The sequence below is a fragment of the Somniosus microcephalus genome, chromosome 15 (genome assembly GCF_052327205.1).
Source record: "Somniosus microcephalus isolate GS21.2 chromosome 15, FLI_Smic_1.0, whole genome shotgun sequence".
In the NCBI taxonomy this organism is placed as follows: domain Eukaryota; kingdom Metazoa; phylum Chordata; class Chondrichthyes; order Squaliformes; family Somniosidae; genus Somniosus; species Somniosus microcephalus.
Window position 1 is genome coordinate 5,197,938 of NC_141001.1, and position 25,037 is coordinate 5,222,974.

The window sequence follows — 25,037 nt, forward strand, 5'->3', positions numbered from 1 at the left end:
GGGCGATGGGGGAATCGGGAAAGGACAGGGGAATGGGACTGAGGGGAGAGCTGTATCAGAGAGAAGGCGCGGGGCGATGGGGGAATGGGGAAAGGACAGGGGAATGGGACTGAGGGGAGAGCTGTATCAGAGAGAGGGCACGGGGCGATGGGGGAATGGGGAAAGGACAGGGGAATGGGACTGAGGGGAGAGCTGTATGAGAGAGAGGGCACGGGGCGATGGGGGAATGGGGAAAGGACAGGGGAATGGGACTGAGGGGAGAGCTGTATCAGAGAGAGGGCACGGGGCGATGGGGGAATGGGGAAAGGACAGGGGAATGGGACTGAGGAGAGAGCTGTATCAGAGAGAGGGCACGGGGCGATGGGGGAATGGGGAAAGGACAGGGGAATGGGACTGAGGGGAGAGCTGTATCAGAGAGAGGGCATGGGGCGATGGGGGAATGGGGAAAGGACAGGGGAATGGGACTGAGGGGAGAGCTGTATCAGAGAGAGGGCACGGGGCGATGGGGGAATGGGGAAAGGACAGGGGAATGGGACTGAGGGGAGAGCTGTATCAGAGAGAGGGCACTGGGCGATGGGGGAATGGGGAAAGGACAGGGGAATGGGACTGAGGGGAGAGCTGTATCAGAGAGAGGGCACGGGGCGATGGGGAATGGGGAAAGGACAGGGGAATGAGACTGAGGTGAGTGCTGCATCAGAGAGAGGGCACGGGGCGATGGGGGAATGGGGAAAGGACAGGGGAATGGGACTGAGGGGAGAGCTGTATCAGAGAGAGGGCACGGGGCGATGAGGGAATGGGGAAAGGACAGGGGAATGGGACTGAGGGGAGAGCTGTATCAGAGAGGGGGCACGGGGCGATGGGGGAATGGGGAAAGGACAGGGGAATGGGACTGAGGGGAGAGCTGTATCAGAGAGAGGGCACGGGGCGATGGGGAAATGGGGAAAGGACAGGGGAATGGGACTGAGGGGAGAGCTGTATCAGAGAGACGGCACGGGGCGATGGGGGAATGGGGAAAGGACAGGGGAATGGGACTGAGGGGAGAGCTGTATCAGAGAGAGGGCACGGGGCAATGGGGGAATGGGGAAAGGACAGGGGAATGGAACTGAGGAGAGAGCTGTATCAGTGAGAGGGCACAGGGCGATGGGGGAATGGGGATAGGACAGGGGAATGGGACTGAGGGGAGAGCTGTATCTGAGGGAGGGCACGGGGCGATGGGGGAATGGGGAAAGGACAGTGGAATGGGCCTGAGGGGAGAGCTGTATCAGAGAGAGGGCACGGGGCGATGGGGGAATGGGGAAAGGACAGGGGAATGGGGCTGAGGGGAGAGCTGTATCAGAGAGAGGGCACGGGGCGATGGGGGAATGGGGAAAGGACAGGGGAATGGGACTGAGGGGGGAGCTGTATCAGAGAGAGGGCATGGGGCGATGGGGGAATGGGGAAAGGACAGGGGAATGGGACTGAGGGGAGAGCTGTATCAGAGAGAGGGCACGGGGCGATGGGGGAATGGGGAAAGGACAGGGGAATGGGACTGAGGGGAGAGCTGTATCAGAGAGAGGGCACGGGGCGATGGGGGAATGGGGAAAGGACAGGGGAATGGGACTGAGGGGGGAGCTGTATCAGAGAGAGGGCATGGGGCGATGGGGGAATGGGGAAAGGACAGGGGAATGGGACTGAGGGGAGAGCTGTATCAGAGAGAGGGCACGGGGCGATGGGGGAATGGGGAAAGGACAGGGGAATGGGACTGAGGGGAGAGCTGTATCAGAGAGAGGGCACGGGGCGATGGGGGAATGGGGAAAGGACAGGGGAATGGGACTGAGGGGAGAGCTGTATCAGAGAGAGGGCACGGGGCGATGGGGGAATGGGGAAAGGACAGGGGAATGGGACTGAGGGGAGAGCTGTATCAGAGAGAGGGCAGGGGGCAATGGGGAAAGGACAGGGGAATGGGACTGAGGGGAGAGCTGTATCAGAGAGAGGGCACGGGGCGATGGGGGAATGGGGAAAGGACAGGGGAATGGGACTGAGGGGAGAGCTGTATCAGAGAGAGGGCAGGGGGCAATGGGGAAAGGACAGGGGAATGGGACTGAGGGGAGAGCTGTATCAGAGAGAGGGCACGGGGCGATGGGGGAATGGGGAAAGGACAAGGGAATGGGACTGAGGGGAGAGCTGTATCAGAGAGAGGGCACGGGGCGATGGGGGAATGGGGAAAGGACAGGGGAATGGGACTGAGGGGAGAGCTGTATCAGAGAGAGGGCACGGTGCGATGGGGAAATGGGGAAAGGACAGGGGAATGGGACTGAGGGGAGAGCTGTATCAGAGAGAGGGCACGGGGCGATGGGGGAATGGGGAAAGGACAGGGGAATGGGACTGAGGGGAGAGCTGTTTCAGAGAGATGGCACGGGGCGATGGGGGAATGGGGAAAGGACAGGGGAATGGGACTGAGGGGAGAGCTATATCAGAGAGAGGGCACGGGGCGATGGGGGAATGGGGAAAGGACAGGGGAATGGGACTGAGGAGAGAGCTGTATCAGAGAGAGGGCACGGGGCGATGGGGGAATGGGGAAAGGACGGGAATGGGACTGAGGAGAGAGCTGTATCAGAGAGAGGGCACGGGGCGATGGGGGAATGGGGAAAGGACAGGGGAATGGGACTGAGGGGAGAGCTGTATCAGAGAGAGGGCACGGTGCGATGGGGGAATGGGGAAAGGACAGGGGAATGGGACTGAGGGGAGAGCTGTTTCAGAGAGAGGGCACGGGGCGATGGGGGAATGGGGAAAGGACAGGGGAATGGGACTGAGGGGAGAGCTGTTTCAGAGAGAGGGCACGGGGCGATGGGGGAATGGGGAAAGGACAGGGGAATGGGACTGAGGGGAGAGCTATATCAGAGAGAGGGCACGGGGCGATGGGGGAATGGGGAAAGGACAGGGGAATGGGACTGAGGGGAGAGCTGTATCAGAGAGAGGGCACGGGGCGATGGGGGAATGGGGAAAGGACAGGGGAATGGGACTGAGGGGAGAGCTGCATCAGAGAGAGGGCACGGGGCGAGGGGGGAATGGGGAAAGGACAGGGGAATGGGACTGAGGGGAGAGCTGTATCAGAGAGAGGGCACGGGGCGATGGGGGAATGGGGAAAGGACAGGGGAATGGGACTGAGGGGAGAGATGTATCAGAGAGAAGGCACGGGGCGATAGGGGAATGGGACTGAGGGGAGAGCTGTATCAGAGAGAGGGCACGGGGCGATGGGGGAATGGGGACAGCACAGGGGAATGGGACTGAGGGGAGAGCTGTATCAGAGAGGGGGCACGGGGCGATGGGGGAATGGGGAAAGGACAGGGGAATGGGACTGAGGGGAGAGCTGTGTCAGAGAGAGGGCACGGGGCGATGGGGGAATGTGGAAAGGACAGGGGAATGGGACTGAGGGAAGGGCTGTATCAGAGAGAGGGCACGGGGCAATGGGGGAATGGGGAAAGGACAGGGGAATGGGACTGAGGGGAGAGCTGTATCAGAGAGAGGGCACGGGGCGATGGGGGAATGGGGAAAGGACAGGGGAATGGGACTGAGGGGAGAGCTGTATCAGAGAGAGGGCACGGGGCGATGGGGGAATGGGGAAAGGACAGGGGAATGGGACTGAGGGGAGAGCTGTATCAGAGAGAGGGCACGGGGCGATGGGGGAATGGGGAAAGGACAGGGGAATGGGACTGAGTGGAGAGCTGTATCAGAGAGAGGGCACGGGGCGATGGGGGAATGGGGAAAGGACAGGGGAATGGGACTGAGTGGAGAGCTGTATCAGAGAGAGGGCACGGGGCGATGGGGGAATGGGGAAAGGACAGGGGAATGGGACTGAGTGGAGAGCTGTATCAGAGAGAGGGCACGGGGCGATGGGGAATGGGGAAAGGACAGGGGAATGGGACTGAGGAGAGAGCTGTATCAGAGAGAGGGCACGGGGCGATGGGGGAATGGGGAAAGGACAGGGGAATGAGACTGAGGGGAGAGCTGTATCAGAGAGAGGGCACGGGGCGATGGGGAATGGGGAAAGGACAGGGGAATGAGACTGAGGGGAGTGCTGCATCAGAGAGAGGGCACGGGGCGATGAGGGAATGGGGAAAGGACAGGGGAATGGGACTGAGGGGAGAGCTGTATCAGACAGAGGGCACGGGGCGATGGGGGAATGGGGAAAGGACAGGGGAATGGGACTGAGGGGAGAGCTGCATCAGAGAGAGGGCACGGGGCGATGGGGGAATGGGGAAAGGACAGGGGAATGGGACTGAGGAGAGAGCTGTATCAGAGAGGGGGCACGGGGCGATGCGGGAATGGAGAAAGGACAGGGGAATGGGACTGAGGAGAGAGCTGTATCAGAGAGAGGGCACGGGGCGATGGGGGAATGGGGAAAGGACAGGGGAATGGGACTGAGGGGAGAGCTGTATCAGAGGGAGGGCACGGGGCGATGGGGGAATGGGGAAAGGACAGGGGAATGGGACTGAGGGGAGAGCTGTATCAGAGAGAGGGCACTGGGCGATGGGGGAATGGGGAAAGGACAGGGGAATGGGACTGAGGGGAGAGCCGTATCAGAGAGAGGGCACGGGGCGATGGGGGAATGGGGAAAGGACAGGGGAATGGGACTGAGGGGAGAGCCGTATCAGAGAGCGGGCACGGGGCGATGGGGGAATGGGGAAAGGACAGGGGAATGGGACTGAGGGGGGAGCCGTATCAGAGAGAGGGCATGGGGCGATGGGGGAATGGGGAAAGGACAGGGGAATGGGACTGAGGGGAGAGCTGTATCAGAGAGAGGGCACGGGGCGATGGGGGAATGGGGAAAGGACAGGGGAATGGGACTGAGGGGAGAGCTGTATCAGAGAGAGGGCACGGGGCGATGGGGGAATGGGGAAAGGACAGGGGAATGGGACTGAGGGGAGAGCTGTATCAGAGAGAGGGCACGGGGCGATGGGGGAATGGGGAAAGGACAGGGGAATGGGACTGAGGGGAGAGCTGTATCAGAGAGAGGGCACGGGGCGATGGGGGAATGGGGAAAGGACAGGGGAATGGGACTGAGGGGAGAGCTGTATCAGAGAGAGGGCACTGGGCGATGGTGGAATGGGGAAAGGACAGGGGAATGGGACTGAGGGGAGAGCTGTATCAGAGAGAGGGCACGGGGCGATGGGGGAATGGGGAAAGGACAGGGGAATGGGACTGAGGGGAGAGCTGTATCAGAGAGAGGGCACGGGGCGATGGGGGAATGGGGAAAGGACAGGGGAATGGGACTGAGGGGAGAGCTGTATCAGAGAGAGGGCACGGGGCGATGGGGGAATGGGGAAAGGACAGAGGAATGGGACTGAGGAGAGAGCTGTATCAGAGAGAGGGCACGGGGCGATGGGGGAATGGGGAAAGGACAGGTGAATGGGACTGAGGGGAGAGCTGTATCAGAGAGAGGGCACGGGGCGATGGGGGAATGGGGAAAGGACAGGGGAATGGGACTGAGGGGAGAGCTGTATCAGAGAGAGGGCACGGGGCGATGGGGGAATGGGGAAAGTACAGGGGAATGGGACTGTAGGGAGAGCTGTATCAGAGAGAGGGCACGGGGCGATGCGGGAATGGGGAAAGGACAAGGGAATGGGACTGAGGAGAGAGCTGTATCAGAGAGAGGGCACGAGGCGATGGGGAAATGGGGAAAGGACAGGGGAATGGGACTGAGGGGAGAGCTGAATCAGAGAGAGGGCACGGGGCGATGGGGGAATGGGGAAAGGACGGGCGATTGGGACTGAGGAGAGAGCTGTATCAGAGAGAGGGCACGGGGCGATGGGGGAATGGGGAAAGGACAGGGGAATGGTGCTGAGGGGAGAGCTGTATCAGAGAGAGGGCACGGGGCGATGGGGGAATGGGGAAAGGACAGGGGAATGGGACTGAGTGGAGAGCTGTATCAGAGAGAGGGCACGGGGCGATGGGAGAATGGGGAAAGGACAGGGGAATGGGACTGAGGGGAGAGCTGTATCAGAGAGAGGGCACGGGGCGATGGGAGAATGGGGAAAGGACAGGGGAATGGGACTGAGGGGAGAGCTGTATCAGAGAGAGGGCACGGGGCGATGGGGGAATGGGGAAAGGACAGGGGAATGGGACTGAGTGGAGAGCTGTATCAGAGAGAGGGCACGGGGCGATGGGAGAATGGGGAAAGGACAGGGGAATGGGACTGAGTGGAGAGCTGTATCAGAGAGAGGGCACGGGGCGATGGGAGAATGGGGAAAGGACAGGGGAATGGGACTGAGGGGAGAGCTGTATCAGAGAGAGGGCACGGGGCGATGGGAGAATGGGGAAAGGACAGGGGAATGGGACTGAGGGGAGAGCTGTATCAGAGAGAGGGCACGGGGCGATGGGAGAATGGGGAAAGGACAGGGGAATGGGACTGAGGGGAGAGCTGTATCAGAGAGAGGGCACGGGGCGATGGGAGAATGGGGAAAGGACAGGGGAATGGGACTGAGGGGAGAGCTGTATCAGAGAGAGGGCACGGGGCGATGGGGGAATGGGGAAAGGACAGGGGAATGGGACTGAAGGGAGAGCTGTATCAGAGATAGGGCACGGGGCGATGGGGGAATGGGGAAAGGACAGGGGAATGGGACTGAGGAGAGAGCTGTATCAGAGAGAGGGCACAGGGCGATGGGGGAATGGGGAAAGGACAGGGGAATGGGACTGAGGACAGAGCAGTATCAGAGAGAGGGCACGGGGCGATGGGGAATGGGGAAAGGACAGGGGAATGGGACTGAGGGGAGAGCTGCATCAGAGAGAGGGCACGGGGCGATGGGGGAATGGGGAAAGGACAGGGGAATGGGACTGAGGGGAGAGCTGTATCAGAGAGAGGGCACGGGGCGATGGGGGAATGGGGAAAGGACAGGGGAATGGGACTGAGGGGAGAGCTGTATCAGAGAGAGGGCACGGGGCGATGGGGAAATGGGGAAAAGACAGGGGAATGGGACTGAGGGGAGAGCTGTATCAGAGAGAGGGCACGAGGCGATGGGGGAATGGGGAAAGGACAGGGGAATGGGACTGAGGGGAGAGCTGTATCAGAGAGAGGGCACGGGGCGATGAGGGAATGGGGAAAGCACAGGGGAATGGGACTGAGGGGAGAGCTGTATCAGAGAGAGGGCACGGGGCGATGGGGGAATGGGGAAAAGACAGGGGAATGGGACTGAGGGGAGAGCTGTATCAGAGAGAGGGCACGGGGCGATGGGGGAATGGGGAAAGGACAGGGGAATGGGACTGAGGGGAGAGCTGTATCAGAGAGAGGGCACGGGGCGATGGGGGAATGGGGAAAGGACAGGGGAATGGGACTGAGGGGAGAGCTGTATCAGAGAGAGGGCACGGGGCGATGGGGGAATGGGGAAAGGACAGGGGAATGGGACTGAGGGGAGAGCTGTATCAGAGAGAAGGCACGGGGCGATGGGGGAATGGGGAAAGGACAGGGGAATGGGACTGAGGAGAGAGCTGTATCAGAGAGAGGGCACGGGGCGATGGGGGAATGGGGAAAGGACAGGGGAATGGGACTGAGGGGGGAGCTGTATGAGAGAGAGGGCACGGGGCGATGGGGGAATGGGGAAAGGACAGGGGAATGGGACTGAGGGGAGAGCTGTATCAGAGAGAGGGCACGGGGCGATGGGGGAATGGGGAAAGGACAGGGGAATGGGACTGAGGGGAGAGCCGTATCAGAGAGAGGGCACGGGGCGATGGGGGAATGGGGAAAGGACAGGGGAATGGGACTGAGGGGAGAGCTGTATCAGAGAGAGGGCACTGGGCGATGGGGGAATGGGGAAAGGACAGGGGAATGGGACTGAGGGGAGAGCTGTATCAGAGAGAGGGCACAGGGTGATGGGGGAATGGGGAAAGGACAGGGGAATGGGACTGAGGGGAGAGCTGTATCAGAGAGAGGGCACGGGGCGATGGGGGAATGGGGAAAGGACAGGGGAATGGGACTGAGGGGAGAGCTGTATCAGAGAGAGGGCACGGGGCGATGGGGGAATGGGGAAAGGACAAGGGAATGGGACTGAGGACAGAGCGGTATCAGAGAGAGGGCACGAGGCGATGGGGAAATGGGGAAAGGACAGGGGAATGGGACTGAGGGGAGAGCTGTATCAGAGAGAGGGCACGGGGCAATGGGGGAATGGGGAAAGGACAGGGGAATGGGACTGAGTGGAGAGCTGTATCAGAGAGAGGGCACGGGGCGAGGGGCGAATGGGGAAAGGACAGGGGAATGGGACTGAGGGGAGAGCTGTATCAGAGAGAGGGCACGGGGCGATGGGAGAATGGGGAAAGGACAGGGGAATGGGACTGAAGGGAGAGCTGTATCAGAGAGAGGGCACAGGGCGATGGGGGAATGGGGAAAGGACAGGGGAATGGGACTGAAGGGAGAGCTGTATCAGAGAGAGGGCACGGGGCGATGGGGGAATGGGGAAAGGACAGGGGAATGGGACTGAGGGGAGAGCTGTATCAGAGAGAGTGCACGGGGCGATGGGAGAATGGGGAAAGGACAGGGGAATGGGACTGAAGGGAGAGCTGTATCAGAGAGAGGGCACGGGGCGATGGGGGAATGGGGAAAGGACAGGGGAATGGGACTGAGGAGAGAGCTGTATCAGAGAGAGGGCACGGGGCGATGGGGGAATGGGGAAAGGACAGGGGAATGGGACTGAGGGGAGAGCTGTATCAGAGAGAGGGCACGGGGCGATGGGGGAATGGTGAAAGGACGGGGGAATGGGACTGAGGGGAGAGCTGTATCAGAGAGAGGGCACGGGGCGATGGGGGAATGGGGAAAGGACCGGGGAATGGGACTGAGGGGAGAGCTGTATCAGAGAGAGGGCACGGGGCGATGGGGGAATGGGGAAAGGACAGGGGAATGGGACTGAGGAGAGAGCTCTATCAGAGAGAGGGCACGGGGAGATGGGGGAATGGGGAAAGGACAGGGGAATGGGACTGAGGGGAGAGCTGCATCAGAGAGAGGGCACGGGGCGATGGGGGAATGGGGAAAGGACAGGGGAATGTGACTGAGGAGAGAGCTGTATCAGAGAGAGGGCACGGGGCGATGGGGGAATGGGGAAAGGACAGGGGAATGGGACTGAGGGGAGAGCTTTATCAGAGAGAGGGCACGGGGCGATGGGGGAATGGGGAAAGGACAGGGGAATGGGACTGAGGGGAGAGCTGTATCAGAGAGAGGGCACAGGGCGATGGGGGAATGGGGAAAGGACAGGGGAATGGGACTGAGGGGGAGAGCTGTATCAGAGAGAGGGCACGGGGCGATGGGGGAATGGGGAAAGGACAGGGGAATGGGACAGAGGGGAGAGCTTTATCAGAGAGAGGGCACGGGGCGATGGGGGAATGGGGAAAGGACAGGGGAATGGGACTGAGGGGAGAGCTGTATCAGAGAGAGGGCACGGGGCGATGGGGGAATGGGGAAAGGACAGGGGAATGGGACTGAGGAGAGAGCTGTATCAGAGAGGGCACGGGGCAATGGGGGAATGGGGAAAGGACAGGGGAATGGGACTGAGGAGAGAGCTGTATCAGAGAGGGCACGGGGTGATGGGGGAATGGGGAAAGGACAGGGGAATGGGACTGAGGAGAGAGCTGTATCAGAGAGGGCACGGGGCAATGGGGGAATGGGGAAAGGACAGGGGAATGGGACTGAGAGGAGGGCTGTATGAGAGAGAGGGCACGGGGCGATAGGGGAATGGGGAAAGGACAGGGGAATGGGACTGAGGGGAGAGCTGTATCAGAGAGGGCACGGGGCGATGGGGGAATGGGGAAAGGACAGGGGAATGGGACTGAGGGGAGAGCTGTATCAGAGAGAGGGCACGGGGCGATGGGGGAATGGGGAAAGGGCAGGGGAGTGGGACTGAGGGGAGAGCTGTATCAGAGAGAGGGCACGGGGCGATGGGGGAATGGGGAAAGGGCAGGGGAGTGGGACTGAGGGGAGTGCTGTATCAGAGAGAGGGCACGGGGCGATGGGGGAATGGGGAAAGGGCAGGGGAGTGGGACTGAGGGGAGAGCTGTATCAGAGAGAGGGCACGGGGCGATGGTGGGATGGGAAAAGGACAGGGGAATGGGACTGAGGGGAGAGCTGTATCAGAGAGAGGGCACGGGGCGATGGGGGAATGGGGAAAGGACAGGGGAATGGGACAGAGGGGTGAGCTGTATCAGAGAGAGGGCACGGGGCGATGGGGGAATGGGGAAAGGACAGGGGAATGGGACTGAGGGGAGAGCTGTATCAGAGAGAGGGCACGGGGTGATGGGGGAATGGGGAAAGGACAGGGGAATGGGACTGAGGGGAGAGCTGTATCAGAGAGAGGGCACGGGGCGATGGGGGAATGGGGAAAGGACAGGGGAATGGGACAGAGGGGTGAGCTGTATCAGAGAGAGGGCACGGGGCGATGGGGGAATGGGGAAAGGACAGGGGAATGGGACTGAGGGGAGAGCTGTATCAGAGAGAGGGCACGGGGTGATGGGGGAATGGGGAAAGGACAGGGGAATGGGACTGAGGGGAGAGCTGTATCAGAGAGAGGGCAGTGGGCGATGGGGGAATGGGGAAAGGACAGGGGAATGGGACTGAGGAGAGAGCTGTATCAGAGAGAGGGCACGGGGCGATGGGGGAATGGGGAAAGGACAGGGGAATGGGACTGAGGAGAGAGCTGTATCAGAGAGAGGGCACTGGGCGATGGGGGAATGGGGAAAGGACAGGGGAATGGGACTGAGGGGAGAGCTGTATCAGAGAGAGAGCACGGGGCGATGGGGGAATGGGGAAAGGACAGGAGAATGGGACTGAGGGGAAAGCTGTATCAGAGAGAGGGCACGGGGCGATGGGGGAATGGGGAAAGGACAGGGGAATGGGACTGAGGAGAGAGCTGTATCAGAGAGAGGGCACGGGGCGATGGGGGAATGGGGAAAGGACAGGGGAATGGGACTGAGGGGAGAGCTGTATCAGAGAGAGGGCACGGGGCGATGGGGGAATGGGGATAAGACAGGGGAATGGGACTGAGGAGAGAGCTGTATCAGAGAGGGCACGGGGCGATGGGGGAATGGGGAAAGGACAGGGGAATGGGACTGAGGAGAGAGCTGGATCAGAGAGAGAGCACAGGGCGATGGGGGAATGGGGAAAGGACAGGGGAATGGGACTGAGGGGAGAGCTGTATCAGAGAGAGGGCACGGGGGGATGGGGGAATGGGGAAAGGACAGGGGAATGGGACTGAGGGGAGAGCTGTATCAGAGAGAGGGCACGGGGCGATGGGGGAATGGGGAAAGGACGGGGGAATGGGACTGAGGGGAGAGCTGTATCAGAGAGAGGGCACGGGGCGATGGGGGAATGGGGAAAGGACAGGGGAATGGGACTGAAGGGAGAGCTGTATCAGAGAGAGGGCACGGGGCGATGGGGGAATGGGGAAAGGACAGGGGAATGGGACTGAGGGGAGAGCTGTATCAGAGAGAGGGCACGGGGCGATGGGGGAATGGGGAAAGGACAGGGGAATGGGACTGAGGGGAGAGCTGTATCAGAGAGAGGGCACGGGGCGATGGGGGAATGGGGAAAGGACAGGGGAATGGGACTGAGGGGAGAGCTGTATCAGAAAGAGGGCACGGGGCGATGGGGGAATGGGGAAAGGACAGGGGAATGGGACTGAGGGGAGAGCTGTATCAGAGAGAGGGCACGGGGCGATGGAGGAAGGGGGAAAGGACAGGGGAATGGGACTGAGGGGAGAGCTGTATCAGAGAGAGGGCACGGGGCGATGGAGGAAGGGGGAAAGGACAGGGGAATGGGACTGAAGGCAGAGCTGTATCAGAGGGAGGGCACGGGGCGATGGGGGATTGGGGAAAGGACAGGGGAATGGGACTGAGGGGAGAGCTGTATCAGAGAGAGGGCACGGGGCGATGGGGGAATGGGGAAAGGACAGGGGAATGGGACTGAGGGGAGAGCTGTATCAGAGAGAGGGCACGGGGCGATGGGGGAATGGGGAAAGGACAGGGGAATGGGGCTGAGGAGAGAGCTGTATCAGAGTGAGGGCACGGGGCGATGGGGGAATGGGGAAAGGACAGGGGAATGGGACTGAGGAGAGAGCTGTATCAGAGAGAGGGCACGGGGCGATGGGGGAATGGGGAAAGGACAGGGGAATGGGACTGAGGGGAGAGCTGTATCAGAGAGAGGGCACGGGGCGATGGGGGAATGGGGAAAGGACGGGAATGGGACTGAGGGGAGAGCTGTATCAGAGAGAGGGCACGGGGCGATGGGGGAATGGGGAAAGGACAGGGGAATGGGACTGAGGGGAGAGCTGTATTAGAGAGAGGGCACGGGTCGATGGGGGAATGGGGAATGGGACTGAGGAGAGAGCTGTATCAGAGAGAGGGCACGGGGCGATTGGGGAATGGGGAAAGACAGGGGAATGGGACTGAGGGGGGAGCAGTATCAGAGAGAGGGCACGGGGCGATGGGGGAATGGGGAAAGGACAGCGGAATGGGACTGAGGAGGGAGCTGTATCAGAGAGAGGGCACGGGGCGATGGGGGAATGCGGAAAGGACAGGGGAATGGGACTGAGGGGAGACCTGTATCAGAGAGGGGGCACGAGGCGATGGGGGAATGGGGAAAGGACAGGGGAATGGGACTGAGGGGAGAGATATATCAGAGAGAGGACACGAGGCGATGGGGGAATGGGGAAAGGACAGGGGAATGGGACTGAGGGGAGAGCTGTATCAGAGAGAGGGCACGGGGCGATGGGGGAATGGGGAAAGGACAGGGGAATGGGACTGAGGGGGGAGCTGTATCAGAGAGAGGGCACGGGGCGATGGGGGAATGCGGAAAGGACAGGGGAATGGGACTGAGGAGAGAGCTGTATCAGAGAGAGGGCACGGGGCGATGGGGGAATGGGGAAAGGACAGGGGAATGGGACTGAGGGGAGAGATATATCAGAGAGAGGACACGAGGCGATGGGGGAATGGGGAAATGACAGGGGAATGGGACTGAGGAGAGAGCTGTATCAGAGAGAGGGCACAGGGCGATGGGGGAATGGGGAAAGGACAGGATAATGGGACTGAGGGGAGAGCTGTATCAGAGAGAGGGCACAGGGCGATGGGGGAATGGGGAAAGGACAGGGGAATGGGACTGAGGGGAGAGCTGTATCAGAGAGAGGGCACGGGGCGATGGGGGAATGGGGAAAGGACAGGGGAATGGGACTGAGGGGAGAGCTGTATCAGAGAGAGGGCACAGGGCGATGGGGGAATGGGGAAAGGACAGGATAATGGGACTGAGGGGAGAGCTGTATCAGAGAGAGGGCACGGGGCGATGGGGGAATGGGGAAAGGACAGGGGAATGGGACTGAGGAGAGAGCTGTATCAGAGAGAGGGCACGGGGCGATGAGGGAATGGGGAAAGGACAGGGGAATGGGACTGAGGGGAGAGCTGTATCAGAGAGAGGGCACGGGGCGATGGCGGAATGGGGAAAGGACAGGGGAATGGGACTGAGGGGAGAGCTGTATCAGAGAGAGGGCACGGGGCGATGGGGGAATGGAGAAAGGACAGGGGAATGGGACTGAGGGGGGAGCTGTATCAGAGAGAGGGCACGGGGCGATGGGGGAATGGGGAAAGGACAGGGGAATGGGACTGAGGGGAGAGCTGTATCAGAGAGAGGGCACAGGGCGATGGGGGAATGGGGAAAGGACAGGGGAATGGGACTGAAGGGAGAGCTGTATCAGAGAGAGGGCACGGGGTGATGGGGGAATGGGGAAAGGACAGGGGAATGGGACTGAGGGGAGAGCTGTATCAGAGAGAGGGCAGGGGGCGATGGGGAAAGGACAGGGGAATGGGACTGAGGGGAGAGCTGTATCAGAGAGAGGGCACGGGGCGATGGGGGAATGGGGAAAGGACAGGGGAATGGGACTGAGGGGAGAGCTGTATCAGACAGAGGGCACGGGGCGATGGGGGAATGGGGAAAGGACAGGGGAATGGGACTGAGGGGAGAGCTGTATCAGAGAGAGGGCACGGGGCGATCGGGGAATGGGGAAAGGACAGGGGAATGGGACTGAGGGGAGAGCTGTATCAGAGAGAGGGCACGGGGCGATGGGGGAATGGGGAAAGGACAGGGGAATGGGACTGAGGGGAGAGCTGTATCAGAGAGAGGGCACGGGGCGATGGGGGAATGGGGAAAGGACAGGGGAATGGGACTGAGGGGAGAGCTGTATCAGAGAGGGCACGGGGCGATGGGGGAATGGGGAAAGGACAGGGGAATGGGACTGAGGGGAGAGCTGTATCAGAGAGAGGGCACGGGGCGATGGGGGAATGGGGAAAGGACAGGGGAATGGGACTGAGGAGAGAGCTGTATCAGAGAGAGGGTACGGGGCGATGAGGGAATGGGGAAAGGACAGGGGAATGGGACTGGGGAGAGAGCCGTATCAGAGAGAGGGCACGGGGCGATGGGGGAATGGGGAAAGGACAGGGGAATGGGACTGAGGGGCGAGCTGTATCAGAGAGTGGGCACTGGGCGATGGGGGAATGGGGAAAGGACAGGGGAATGGGACTGAGGGGAGAGCTGTATCAGAGAGGGCACGGGGCGATGGGGGAATGGGGAAAGGACAGGGGAATGGGACTGAGGAGAGAGCTGTATCAGAGAGAGGGCACGGGGCGATGGGGAAAGGACAGGGGAATGGGACTGAGGGGAGAGCTGTATCAGAGAGAGGGCACGGGGCGATGGGGAAATGGGGAAAGGACAGGGGAATGGGACTGAGGGGAGAGCTGTATCAGAGAGAGGGCACGGGGCGATGGGGGAATGGGGAAAGGACAGGGGAATGGGACTGAGGAGAGAGCTGTATCAGAGATAGGGCACTGGGCGATGGGGGAATGGGGAAAGGACAGGGGAATGGGACTGAGGGGAGAGCTGTATCAGAGAGAGGGCACTTGGCGATGGGGGAATGGGGAAAGGACAGGGGAATGGGACTGAGGGGAGAGCTGTATCAGAGAGAGGGCACGGGGCGATGGGGGAATGGGGAAAGGACAGGGGAATGGGACTGAGGGGAGAGCTGTATCAGAGAGAGGGCACGGGGCGATGGGGGAATGGGGAAAGGACAGGGGAATGGGACTGAGGGGAGAGCTGTATCAGAGAGAGGACACGGGGCGATGGGGGAATGGGGAAAGGACAGGGGAATGGGACTGAGGGGAGAGCTGTATCAGAGAGAGGGCACGGGGCGATGGGGGAATGGGGAAAGGACAGGGGAATGGGACTGAGGGGAGAGCTGTATCAGAGAGAGGGCACGGGGCGATGGGGGAATGGGGAAAGGACAGGGGAATGGGACTGAGGGGAGAGCTGTATCAGAGAGAGGGCACGGGGCGATGGGGGAATGGGGAAAGGACAGGGGAATGGGACTGAGGGGAGAGCTGTATCAGAGAGAGGGCACGGGGCGATGGGGGAATGGGGAAAGGACAGGGGAATGGGACTGAGGGGAGAGCTGTATCAGAGAGAGGGCACGGGGCGATGGGGGAATGGGGAAAGGGCAGGGGAATGGGACTGAAGGGAGAGCTGTATCAGAGAGAGGGCACGGGGCGATGGGGGAATGGGGAAAGGACAGGGGAATGGGACTGAGGGGAGAGCTGTATCAGAGAGAGGGCACGGGGGAATGGGGGAATGGGGAAAGGACAGGGGAATGGGACTGAGGGGAGAGCTGTATCAGAGAGGGCATGGGGCGATGGGGGAATGGGGAAAGGACAGGGGAATGGGACTGAGGGGAGAGCTGTATCAGAGAGAGGGCACGGGGCGATGGGGGAATGGGGAAAGGACAGGGGAATGGGACTGAGGGGAGAGCTGTATCAGAGAGAGGGCACGGGGCGATGGTGGAATGGGGAAAGGACAGGGGAATGGGACTGAGGGGAGTGCTGCATCAGAGAGAGGGCACGGGGCGATGGGGGAATGGGGAAAGGACAGGGGAATGGGCCTGAGGGGAGATCTGTATCAGAGAGAGGGCACGGGGCGATGGTGGAATGGGGAAAGGACAGGGGAATGGGACTGAGGGGAGAGCTGTATCAGAGAGAGGGCACGGGGCGATGGGGGAATGGGGAAAGGACAGGGGAATGGGACTGAGGGGAGAGCTGTATCAGAGAGAGGGCACGGGGCGATGGGGGAATGGGGAAAGGACAGGGGAATGGGACTGAGGGGAGAGCTGTATCAGAGAGAGGGCACGGGGCGATGGGGGACTGGGGAAAGGACAGGGGAATGGGACTGAGGGGAGAGCTGTATCAGAGAGAGGGCACGGGGCGATGGGGGAATGGGGAAAGGACAGGGGAATGGGACTGAGGGGAGAGCTGTATCAGAGAGAGGGCGCGGGGCGATGGGGGAATGGGGAAAGGACCGGGGAATGGGACTGAGGGGAGAGCTGTATCAGAGAGAGGGCACGGGGCGATGAGGGAATGGGGAAAGCACAGGGGAATGGGACTGAGGGGGAGCTGTATCAGAGAGAGGGCGCGGGGCGATGGGGGAATGGGGAAAGGACCGGGGAATGGGACTGAGGGGAGAGCTGTATCAGAGAGAGGGCACGGGGTGATGGGGGAGTGGGGAAAGGACAGGGGAATGGGACTGAGGGGAGAGCTGTATCAGAGAGAGGGCACGGGGCGATGGGGGAATGGGGAAAGGACAGGGGAATGGGACTGAGGGGAGAGCTGTATCAGAGAGAGGGCACGGGGCGATGGGGGAATGGGGAAAGGACAGGGGAATGGGACTGAGGGGAGAGCTGTATCAGAGAGAGGGCACGGGGCGATGGGGGAATGGAGAAAGGACAGGGGAATGGGACTGAGGGGAGAGCTGTATCAGAGAGAGGGCACGGGGCGATGGGAGAATGGGGAAAGGACAGGGGAATGGGACTGAGGGGAGAGCTGTATCAGAGAGAGGGCACGGGGCGATGGGGGAATGGGGAAAGGACAGGGGAATGGGACTGAGGGGAGAGCTGTATCAGAGAGAGGGCACGGGGTGATGAGGGAATGGGGAAAGGACAGGGGAATGGGACTGAGGGGAGAGCTGTATCAGAGAGAGGGTACGGGGCGATGGGGGAATGGGGAAAGGACAGGGGAATGGGACTGAGTGCTTGTGCCTTTTACTGGTGGTGGTTTTCGATATACGAGTCTCCTCACCTGGAACGGGACCATGAGGTTCACTGTCTCTCCCACCAGCTTCACCAACTTCTGCCGCAGGCTGCGGGGAAGGCAGATCTTGGGCTTCTCTGGAATTGTGAAGAGACTACAGTTTAGCTGACGCCCGAGGAGAGAGGGACATTTTAATATACTCTCACCCAGAAACTTACAGACCAAAAGAAATAAAAATCCGATTCCAAACTCCCTCCTGGGTCTCACATTACCCGTGAATATGAGGTCTCAGGCCTGTGTTAGTGCTGATCTGAAGGCCGTCTCTAAGCAGGCGGGGTGGAGGGAGGGAGATTTTTTTGTGGGGTGGGGAAGTAACCATGGCCTGATTTGCCCTCCCTCCACTGCGAGACGGCCTGTCCTTGGTCCCGCAGGAGCGGTGGTTCAGAGTTCAATGGAGGAGGGCCTTCTGGGTAAGAGACCCAGAGCCCTTCCACTTCCTGGTCCTGCTCTCACTGTGGAAGGACATTTAGTTGTTGCTAGGTAACCTTAGCGGGACCATAAATGAGTTGGCCGGCCACGCTCTTACAGGCCGTGGAGGGGTGGCGCGGGTAAGGGTGGTCGAAGATGGCTCAGGCCAGGCTCCAAACTCCTAGCCCCACCCAAAGGCCTTCATCCCAGTGGCTGTTGGGCCTGGGAGCAGAGTATCAGCTCACCCGCTCAGGCCGAGGAGTGGAGGGGAGGGTGGAAGCCAGCAGCTGCAGCTGTTTAAGCTGGGTGTATAGTTGAGCCTCTGCTCACAGACCTGTGATAGCACACACCATTGGCACTGCCTTATCTCGCCAGGCCACATCCACAAACTCTTTCCCCTTTCCGTGTATCCCACACCGTGCTGTTGTGTGGTCAAATGAGCAGCTCATTGAAGATTTGCTGAATGAGGACGGTGCTTGCAGTGAGAGGGAGGGAAGCAGAGAGAGAGAGCGAGAGAGAGAGAGCGAGCGAGAGAGAGAGAGAGCGAGAGCGAGAGAGCGAGCGAGAGCGCGAGCGCGAGAGAGAGCGAGAGCGCGAGGGAGAGCGAGGGAGCGCGAGCAAGAGCGAGAGAGAGAGCGCGAGAGAGCGCGAGCAAGAGCGAGAGAGAGAGAGAGAGAGCGAGAGGGAGCGAGAGAGCGAGAGAGAGAGCGCGAGCGAGAGAGAGCGAGAGAGAGCAGCACAGAGAGAGTGAAAGTGAGAGAGAGAAAGACGCTGAGTAATCCGGCTGTGTGAGTTTATTCAGACCATGTTTCTAATACGGTGGATGGTGGGACTGTTGCTGTTCTTGGTCCGTGTTTCTGTTAAACAGGGGCACGGATCTGAATCTAAGAGCAGTCTGTGGGCTGTGTGTGTGTGAGAGGACCCGCGGCCGATACTCACGGACAATCTCCTGGATGGTGGCGGGCTGGGCCAGCGTGGCGGCACCACTCGCTCCTGCCATGTTGATGGCTCTCACTCGGAAATGCAGCTTCTCACCCGTCGGTAGATCGCGAATTATGATGGAGTTGCGTTCAGTCAAGCCTTGCTGAGCGGGTACCCACTCATCCACTGGGAGAGGGAGAGGAGGAAGGAAAGAGGGAGATGCAGACAAGAGAGATGCAGAGAGGGGAAGAAATAGGGAGATGGGGAGAGCAACATAGAGAGAGAGAGAGATAGAGAAGGGAGAGAGGCAGAGACAACGGGGAGTGCAAGGCACACAGAGAGGTGAAGGAAACAGACAGAGGGAAGTGAGAGAGACAGAGATATAGTGAGGGAGAGACAGAGGGAAAGCGGAGAAAGTTAGAGAAATGGAGACAGAGAGAGAGAGATGGGATTGGGAGAGGGTGAGATGGAGACATGGGGGGATGGGAAGAGTTAGAAAGATGGAGACATAGAGAGGCATAAACACAGACAATGAGAGAAAGAGAGAGAGAGAAAGAGAGAAAACAGCACACACAGGGGAAAGTCACCCAGAGGGAGAGAGAGAAAAACAGAGAGATGTTTAGTGAGAATCACAGGAGCAATAAACGGAGCCCCGGACTCTGGAAATGTGTATTTTTGCTTTGCTTGGTTGCGTAGCATTATTGCATAAATGAGTGTGTAATTGTGCAAATAGGTGTGTAAAATTCCCAGTAACTCCACGGTGTGATTATCTACACGTGTGTGAATAGTCGGAGCATGTCCCATATGTGTCATTATCAGCAGTCACTGTCACTCACACTATATGTGAACCAGTCAGATTCAGAGTCTGGGTATAGTGCCCTCTGCCCAGGGCAGGTACCGCCAACCTGCCAATCAATACACCGCACCACTAAAACAATCCCACATTAATACCCATTCAACACCCATCTAATAGTGAGCAGTGGTGTGAGAGTGTGTACACAGCCCTGCACAATACCTTCCCATCTAATAGTGAGCAGTGGTGTGAGAGTGTGTACACAGCCCTGCACAATAAACTTCCCATCTAATAGTGAGCAGTGGTGCGAGTGTACACAGCCCTGCACAATGCCTTCCCATCTAATAGTGAGCAGTGGTGTGAGAGTGTGTACACAACCCTGCACAATACCTTCCCATCTAATAGTGAGCAGCAGTGTGAGAGTGTGTACACAGCCCTGTACAATACCTTCCCATCTAATAGTGAGCAGCAGTGTGAGAGTGTGTACACAGCCCTGCACAATACCTTCCCATCTAATAGTGAGCAGTGATGTGAGAGTGTGTACACAGCCCTGCACAATAAACTTCCCATCTAATAGTGAGCAGTGGTGTGAGAGTGTGTACACAGCCCTGCACAATGCCTCCCCATCTAATAGTGAGCAGTGGTGTGAGAGTGTGTACACAGCCCTGCACAATACCTTCCCATCTAATAGTGAGCAGTGGTGTGAGAGTGTGTACACAGCCCTGCACAATGCCTCCCCATCTAATAGTGAGCAGTGGTGTGAGAGTGTGTACACAGCCCTGCACAATATCTCCCCATCTAATAGTGAGCAGTGGTGTGAGAGTGTGTACACAGCCCTGCACAATACCTTCCCATCTAATAGTGAGCAGCGGTGTGAGAGTGTGTACACAGCCCTGCACAATACCTTCCCATCTAATAGTGAGCAGTGATGTGAGAGTGTGTACACAGCCCTGCACAATATCTCCCCATCTAATAGTGAGCAGTGGTGTGAGAGTGTGTACACAGCCCTGCACAATATCTCCCCATCTAATAGTGAGCAGTGGTGTGAGAGTGTGTACACAGCCCTGTACAATACCGTCCCATCTAATAGTGAGTAGAGGTGTGAGAGTGTGTACACAGCCCTGTACAATACCTTCCCATCTAATAGTGAGCAGTGATGTGAGAGTGTGTACACAGCCCTGCACAATATCTCCCCATCTAATAGTGAGCAGTGGTGTGAGAGTGTGTACACAGCCCTGCACAATACCTTCCCATCTAATAGTGAGCAGTGATGTGAGAGTGTGTACACAGCCCTGCACAATACCTTCCCATCTAATAGTGAGCAGTGGTGTGAGAGTGTGTACACAGCCCTGTACAATACCTCCCCATCTAATAGTGAGCAGTGGTGTGAGAGTGTGTACACAGCCCTGCACAATACCTTCCCATCTAATAGTGAGCAGTGGTGTGAGAGTGTGTACACAGCCCTGCACAATACCTTCCCATCTAATAGTGAGCAGTGGTGTGAGAGTGTGTACACAGCCCTGCACAATACCTTCCCATCTAATAGTGAGCAGTGGTGTGAGAGTGTGTACACAGCCCTGCACAATATCTCCCCATCTAATAGTGAGCAGTGGTGTGAGAGTGTGTACACAGCCCTGCACAATACCTTCCCATCTAATAGTGAGCAGTGGTGTGAGAGTGTGTACACAGCCCTGCACAATACCTTCCCATCTAATAGTGAGCAGTGGTGTGAGAGTGTGTACACAGCCCTGTACAATACCTTCCCATCTAATAGTGAGCAGTGGTGTGAGAGTGTGTACACAGCCCTGCACAATACCTTCCCATCTAATAGTGAGCAGTGGTGTGAGAGTGTGTACACAGCCCTGTACAATACCTTCCCATCTAATAGTGAGCAGTGGTGTGAGAGTGTGTACACAGCCCTGCACAATACCTTCCCATCTAATAGTGAGTAGTGGTGTGAGAGTGTGTACACAACCCTGTACAATACCTTCCCATCTAATAGTGAGTAGTGGTGTGAGAGTGTGTACACAGCCCTGCACAATACCTTCCCATCTAATAGTGAGCAGTGGTGTGAGAGTGTGTACATAGCCCTGCACAATACCTTCCCATCTAATAGTGAGCAGTGGTGTGAGAGTGTGTACACAACCCTGTACAATACCTTCCCATCTAATAGTGAGTAGTGGTGTGAGAGTGTGTACACAGCCCTGTACAATACCTTCCCATCTAATAGTGAGTAGTGGTGTGAGAGTGTGTACACAGCCCTGCACAATACCTTCCCATCTAATAGTGAGCAGTGGTGTGAGAGTGTGTACATAGCCCTGTACAATGCCTCCCCATCTAATAGTGAGTAGTGGTGTGAGAGTGTGTACACAGCCCTGTACAATATCTCCCCATCTAATAGTGAGCAGTGGTGTGAGAGTGTGTACACAGCCCTGTACAATACCTTCCCATCTAATAGTGAGCAGTGGTGTGAGAGTGTGTACACAGCCCTGCACAATACCTTCCCATCTAATAGTGAGCAGTGATGTGAGAGTGTGTACACAGCCCTGCACAATAACTTCTCATCTAATAGTGAGCAGTGGTGTGAGAGTGTGTACACAGCCCTGTACAATACCTTCCCATCTAATAGTGAGTAGTGGTGTGAGAGTGTGTACACAGCCCTGTACAATACCTTCCCATCTAATAGTGAGCAGTGGTGTGAGAGTGTGTACACAGCCCTGCACAATACCTTCCCATCTAATAGTGAGCAGTGATGTGAGAGTGTGTACACAGCCCTGCACAATACCTTCCCATCTAATAGTGAGCAGTGGTGTGAGAGTGTGTACACAGCCCTGCACAATACCTTCCCATCTAATAGTGAGCAGTGGTGTGAGAGTGTGTACACAGCCCTGCACAATACCTTCCCATCTAATAGTGAGCAGTGGTGTGAGAGTGTGTACACAGCCCTGCACAATACCTTCCCATCTAATAGTGAGCAGTGGTGTGAGAGTGTGTACACAGCCCTGCACAATACCTTCCCATCTAATAGTGAGCAGTGGTGTGAGAGTGTGTACACAGCCCTGCACAATATCTCCCCATCTAATAGTGAGCAGTGGTGTGAGAGTGTGTACACAGCCCTGCACAATACCTTCCCATCTAATAGTGAGCAGTGGTGTGAGAGTGTGTACACAGCCCTGCACAATACCTTCCCATCTAATAGTGAGCAGTGGTGTGAGAGTGTGTACACAGCCCTGTACAATACCTTCCCATCTAATAGTGAGCAGTGGTGTGAGAGTGTGTACACAGCCCTGCACAATGCCTCCCCATCTAATAGTGAGCAGTGGTGTGAGAGTGTGTACACAGCCCTGCACAATACCTTCCCATCTAATAGTGAGCAGTGGTGTGAGAGTGTGTACACAGCCCTGCACAATACCTTCCCATCTAATAGTGAGTAGTGGTGTGAGAGTGTGTACACAGCCCTGCACAATACCTTCCCATCTAATAGTGAGCAGCGGTGTGAGAGTGTGTACACAGCCCTGTACAATACCTTCCCATCTAATAGTGAGCAGTGGTGTGAGAGTGTGTACACAGCCCTGCACAATACCTTCCCATCTAATAGTGAGTAGTGGTGTGAGAGTGTGTACACAGCCCTGCACAATACCTTCCCATCTAATAGTGAGCAGTGGTGTGAGAGTGTGTACACAGCCCTGCACAATACCTTCCCATCTAATAGTGAGTAGTGGTGTGAGAGTGTGTACACAGCCCTGCACAATACCTTCCCATCTAATAGTGAGCAGCGGTGTGAGAGTGTGTACACAGCCCTGCACAATACCTTCCCATCTAATAGTGAGTAGTGGTGTGAGAGTGTGTACACAGCCCTGTACAATACCTTCCCATCTAATAGTGAGCAGTGGTGTGAGAGTGTGTACATAGCCCTGCACAATACCTTCCCATCTAATAGTGAGTAGTGGTGTGAGAGTGTGTACACAGCCCTGCACAATACCTTCCCATCTAATAGTGAGTAGTGGTGTGAGAGTGTGTACACAGCCCTGCACAATACCTTCCCATCTAATAGTGAGCAGCGGTGTGAGAGTGTGTACATAGCCCTGCACAATACCTTCCCATCTAATAGTGAGTAGTGGTGTGAGAGTGTGTACACAGCCCTGTACAATACCTTCCCATCTAATAGTGAGCAGTGGTGTGAGAGTGTGTACATAGCCCTGCACAATACCTTCCCATCTAATAGTGAGTAGTGGTGTGAGAGTGTGTACACAGCCCTGCACAATACCTTCCCATCTAATAGTGAGTAGTGGTGTGAGAGTGTGTACACAGCCCTGCACAATACCTTCCCATCTAATAGTGAGTAGTGGTGTGAGAGTGTGTACACAGCCCTGTACAATACCTTCCCATCTAATAGTGAGCAGCGGTGTGAGAGTGTGTACATAGCCCTGTACAATGCCTCCCCATCTAATAGTGAGTAGTGGTGTGAGAGTGTGTACATAGCCCTGCACAATACCTTCCCATCTAATAGTGAGCAGTGGTGTGAGAGTGTGTACACAGCCCTGTACAATACCTTCCCATCTAATAGTGAGTAGTGGTGTGAGAGTGTGTACATAGCCCTGCACAATGCCTCCCCATCTAATAGTGAGTAGTGGTGTGAGAGTGTGTACATAGCCCTGCACAATACCTTCCCATCTAATAGTGAGTAGTGGTGTGAGAGTGTGTACATAGCCCTGCACAATGCCTCCCCATCTAATAGTGAGCAGTGGTGTGAGAGTGTGTACACAGCCCTGCACAATAAACTTCCCATCTAATAGTGAGCAGTGGTGCGAGTGTACACAGTCCTGCACAATACCTTCCCATCTAATAGTGAGCAGTGGTGTGAGAGTGTGTACACAGCCCTGCACAATACCTTCCCATCTAATAGTGAGCAGTGATGTGAGAGTGTGTACACAGCCCTGCACAATACCTTCCCATCTAATAGTGAGCAGTGATGTGAGAGTGTGTACACAGTCCTGCACAATACCTTCCCATCTAATAGTGAGCAGTGATGTGAGAGTGTGTACACAGCCCTGCACAATACCTTCCCATCTAATAGTGAGCAGTGGTGTGAGAGTGTGTACACAGCCCTGCACAATACCTTCCCATCTAATAGTGAGCAGTGGTGTGAGAGTGTGTACACAGCCCTGTACAATACCTTCCCATCTAATAGTGAGCAGCGGTGTGAGAGTGTGTACATAGCCCTGTACAATGCCTCCCCATCTAATAGTGAGTAGTGGTGTGAGAGTGTGTACATAGCCCTGCACAATACCTTCCCATCTAATAGTGAGCAGTGGTGTGAGAGTGTGTACACAGCCCTGAACAATACCTTCCCATCTAATAGTGAGTAGTGGTGTGAGAGTGTGTACATAGCCCTGCACAATGCCTCCCCATCTAATAGTGAGTAGTGGTGTGAGAGTGTGTACATAGCCCTGCACAATACCTTCCCATCTAATAGTGAGTAGTGGTGTGAGAGTGTGTACACAACCCTGTACAATACCTTCCCATCTAATAGTGAGTAGTGGTGTGAGAGTGTGTACATAGCCCTGCACAATGCCTCCCCATCTAATAGTGAGCAGTGGTGTGAGAGTGTGTACATAGCCCTGCACAATGCCTCCCCATCTAATAGTGAGCAGTGGTGTGAGAGTGTGTACACAGCCCTGCACAATAAACTTCCCATCTAATAGTGAGCAGTGGTGCGAGTGTACACAGTCCTGCACAATACCTTCCCATCTAATAGTGAGCAGTGGTGTGAGAGTGTGTACACAGC

General features: G+C 57.5%; 1 protein-coding gene across 1 annotated transcript in view; it reads right to left on the reverse strand.

Annotated features, from left to right (window-relative positions):
- LOC147106511 (myosin-binding protein C, cardiac-type-like) overlaps nt 1-25,037 on the reverse strand; it is a 191,436-nt gene that overhangs the window by 73,491 nt on the left and 92,908 nt on the right. The window contains exons 12-13 of the mRNA XM_086007469.1: nt 18,475-18,642; nt 17,116-17,204 (exon numbers count right to left, since the gene is read on the reverse strand). Coding sequence (XP_085863595.1) covers nt 17,116-17,204; nt 18,475-18,642 — 257 coding nt within the window. The remainder of the gene's footprint in view (nt 1-17,115; nt 17,205-18,474; nt 18,643-25,037) is intronic.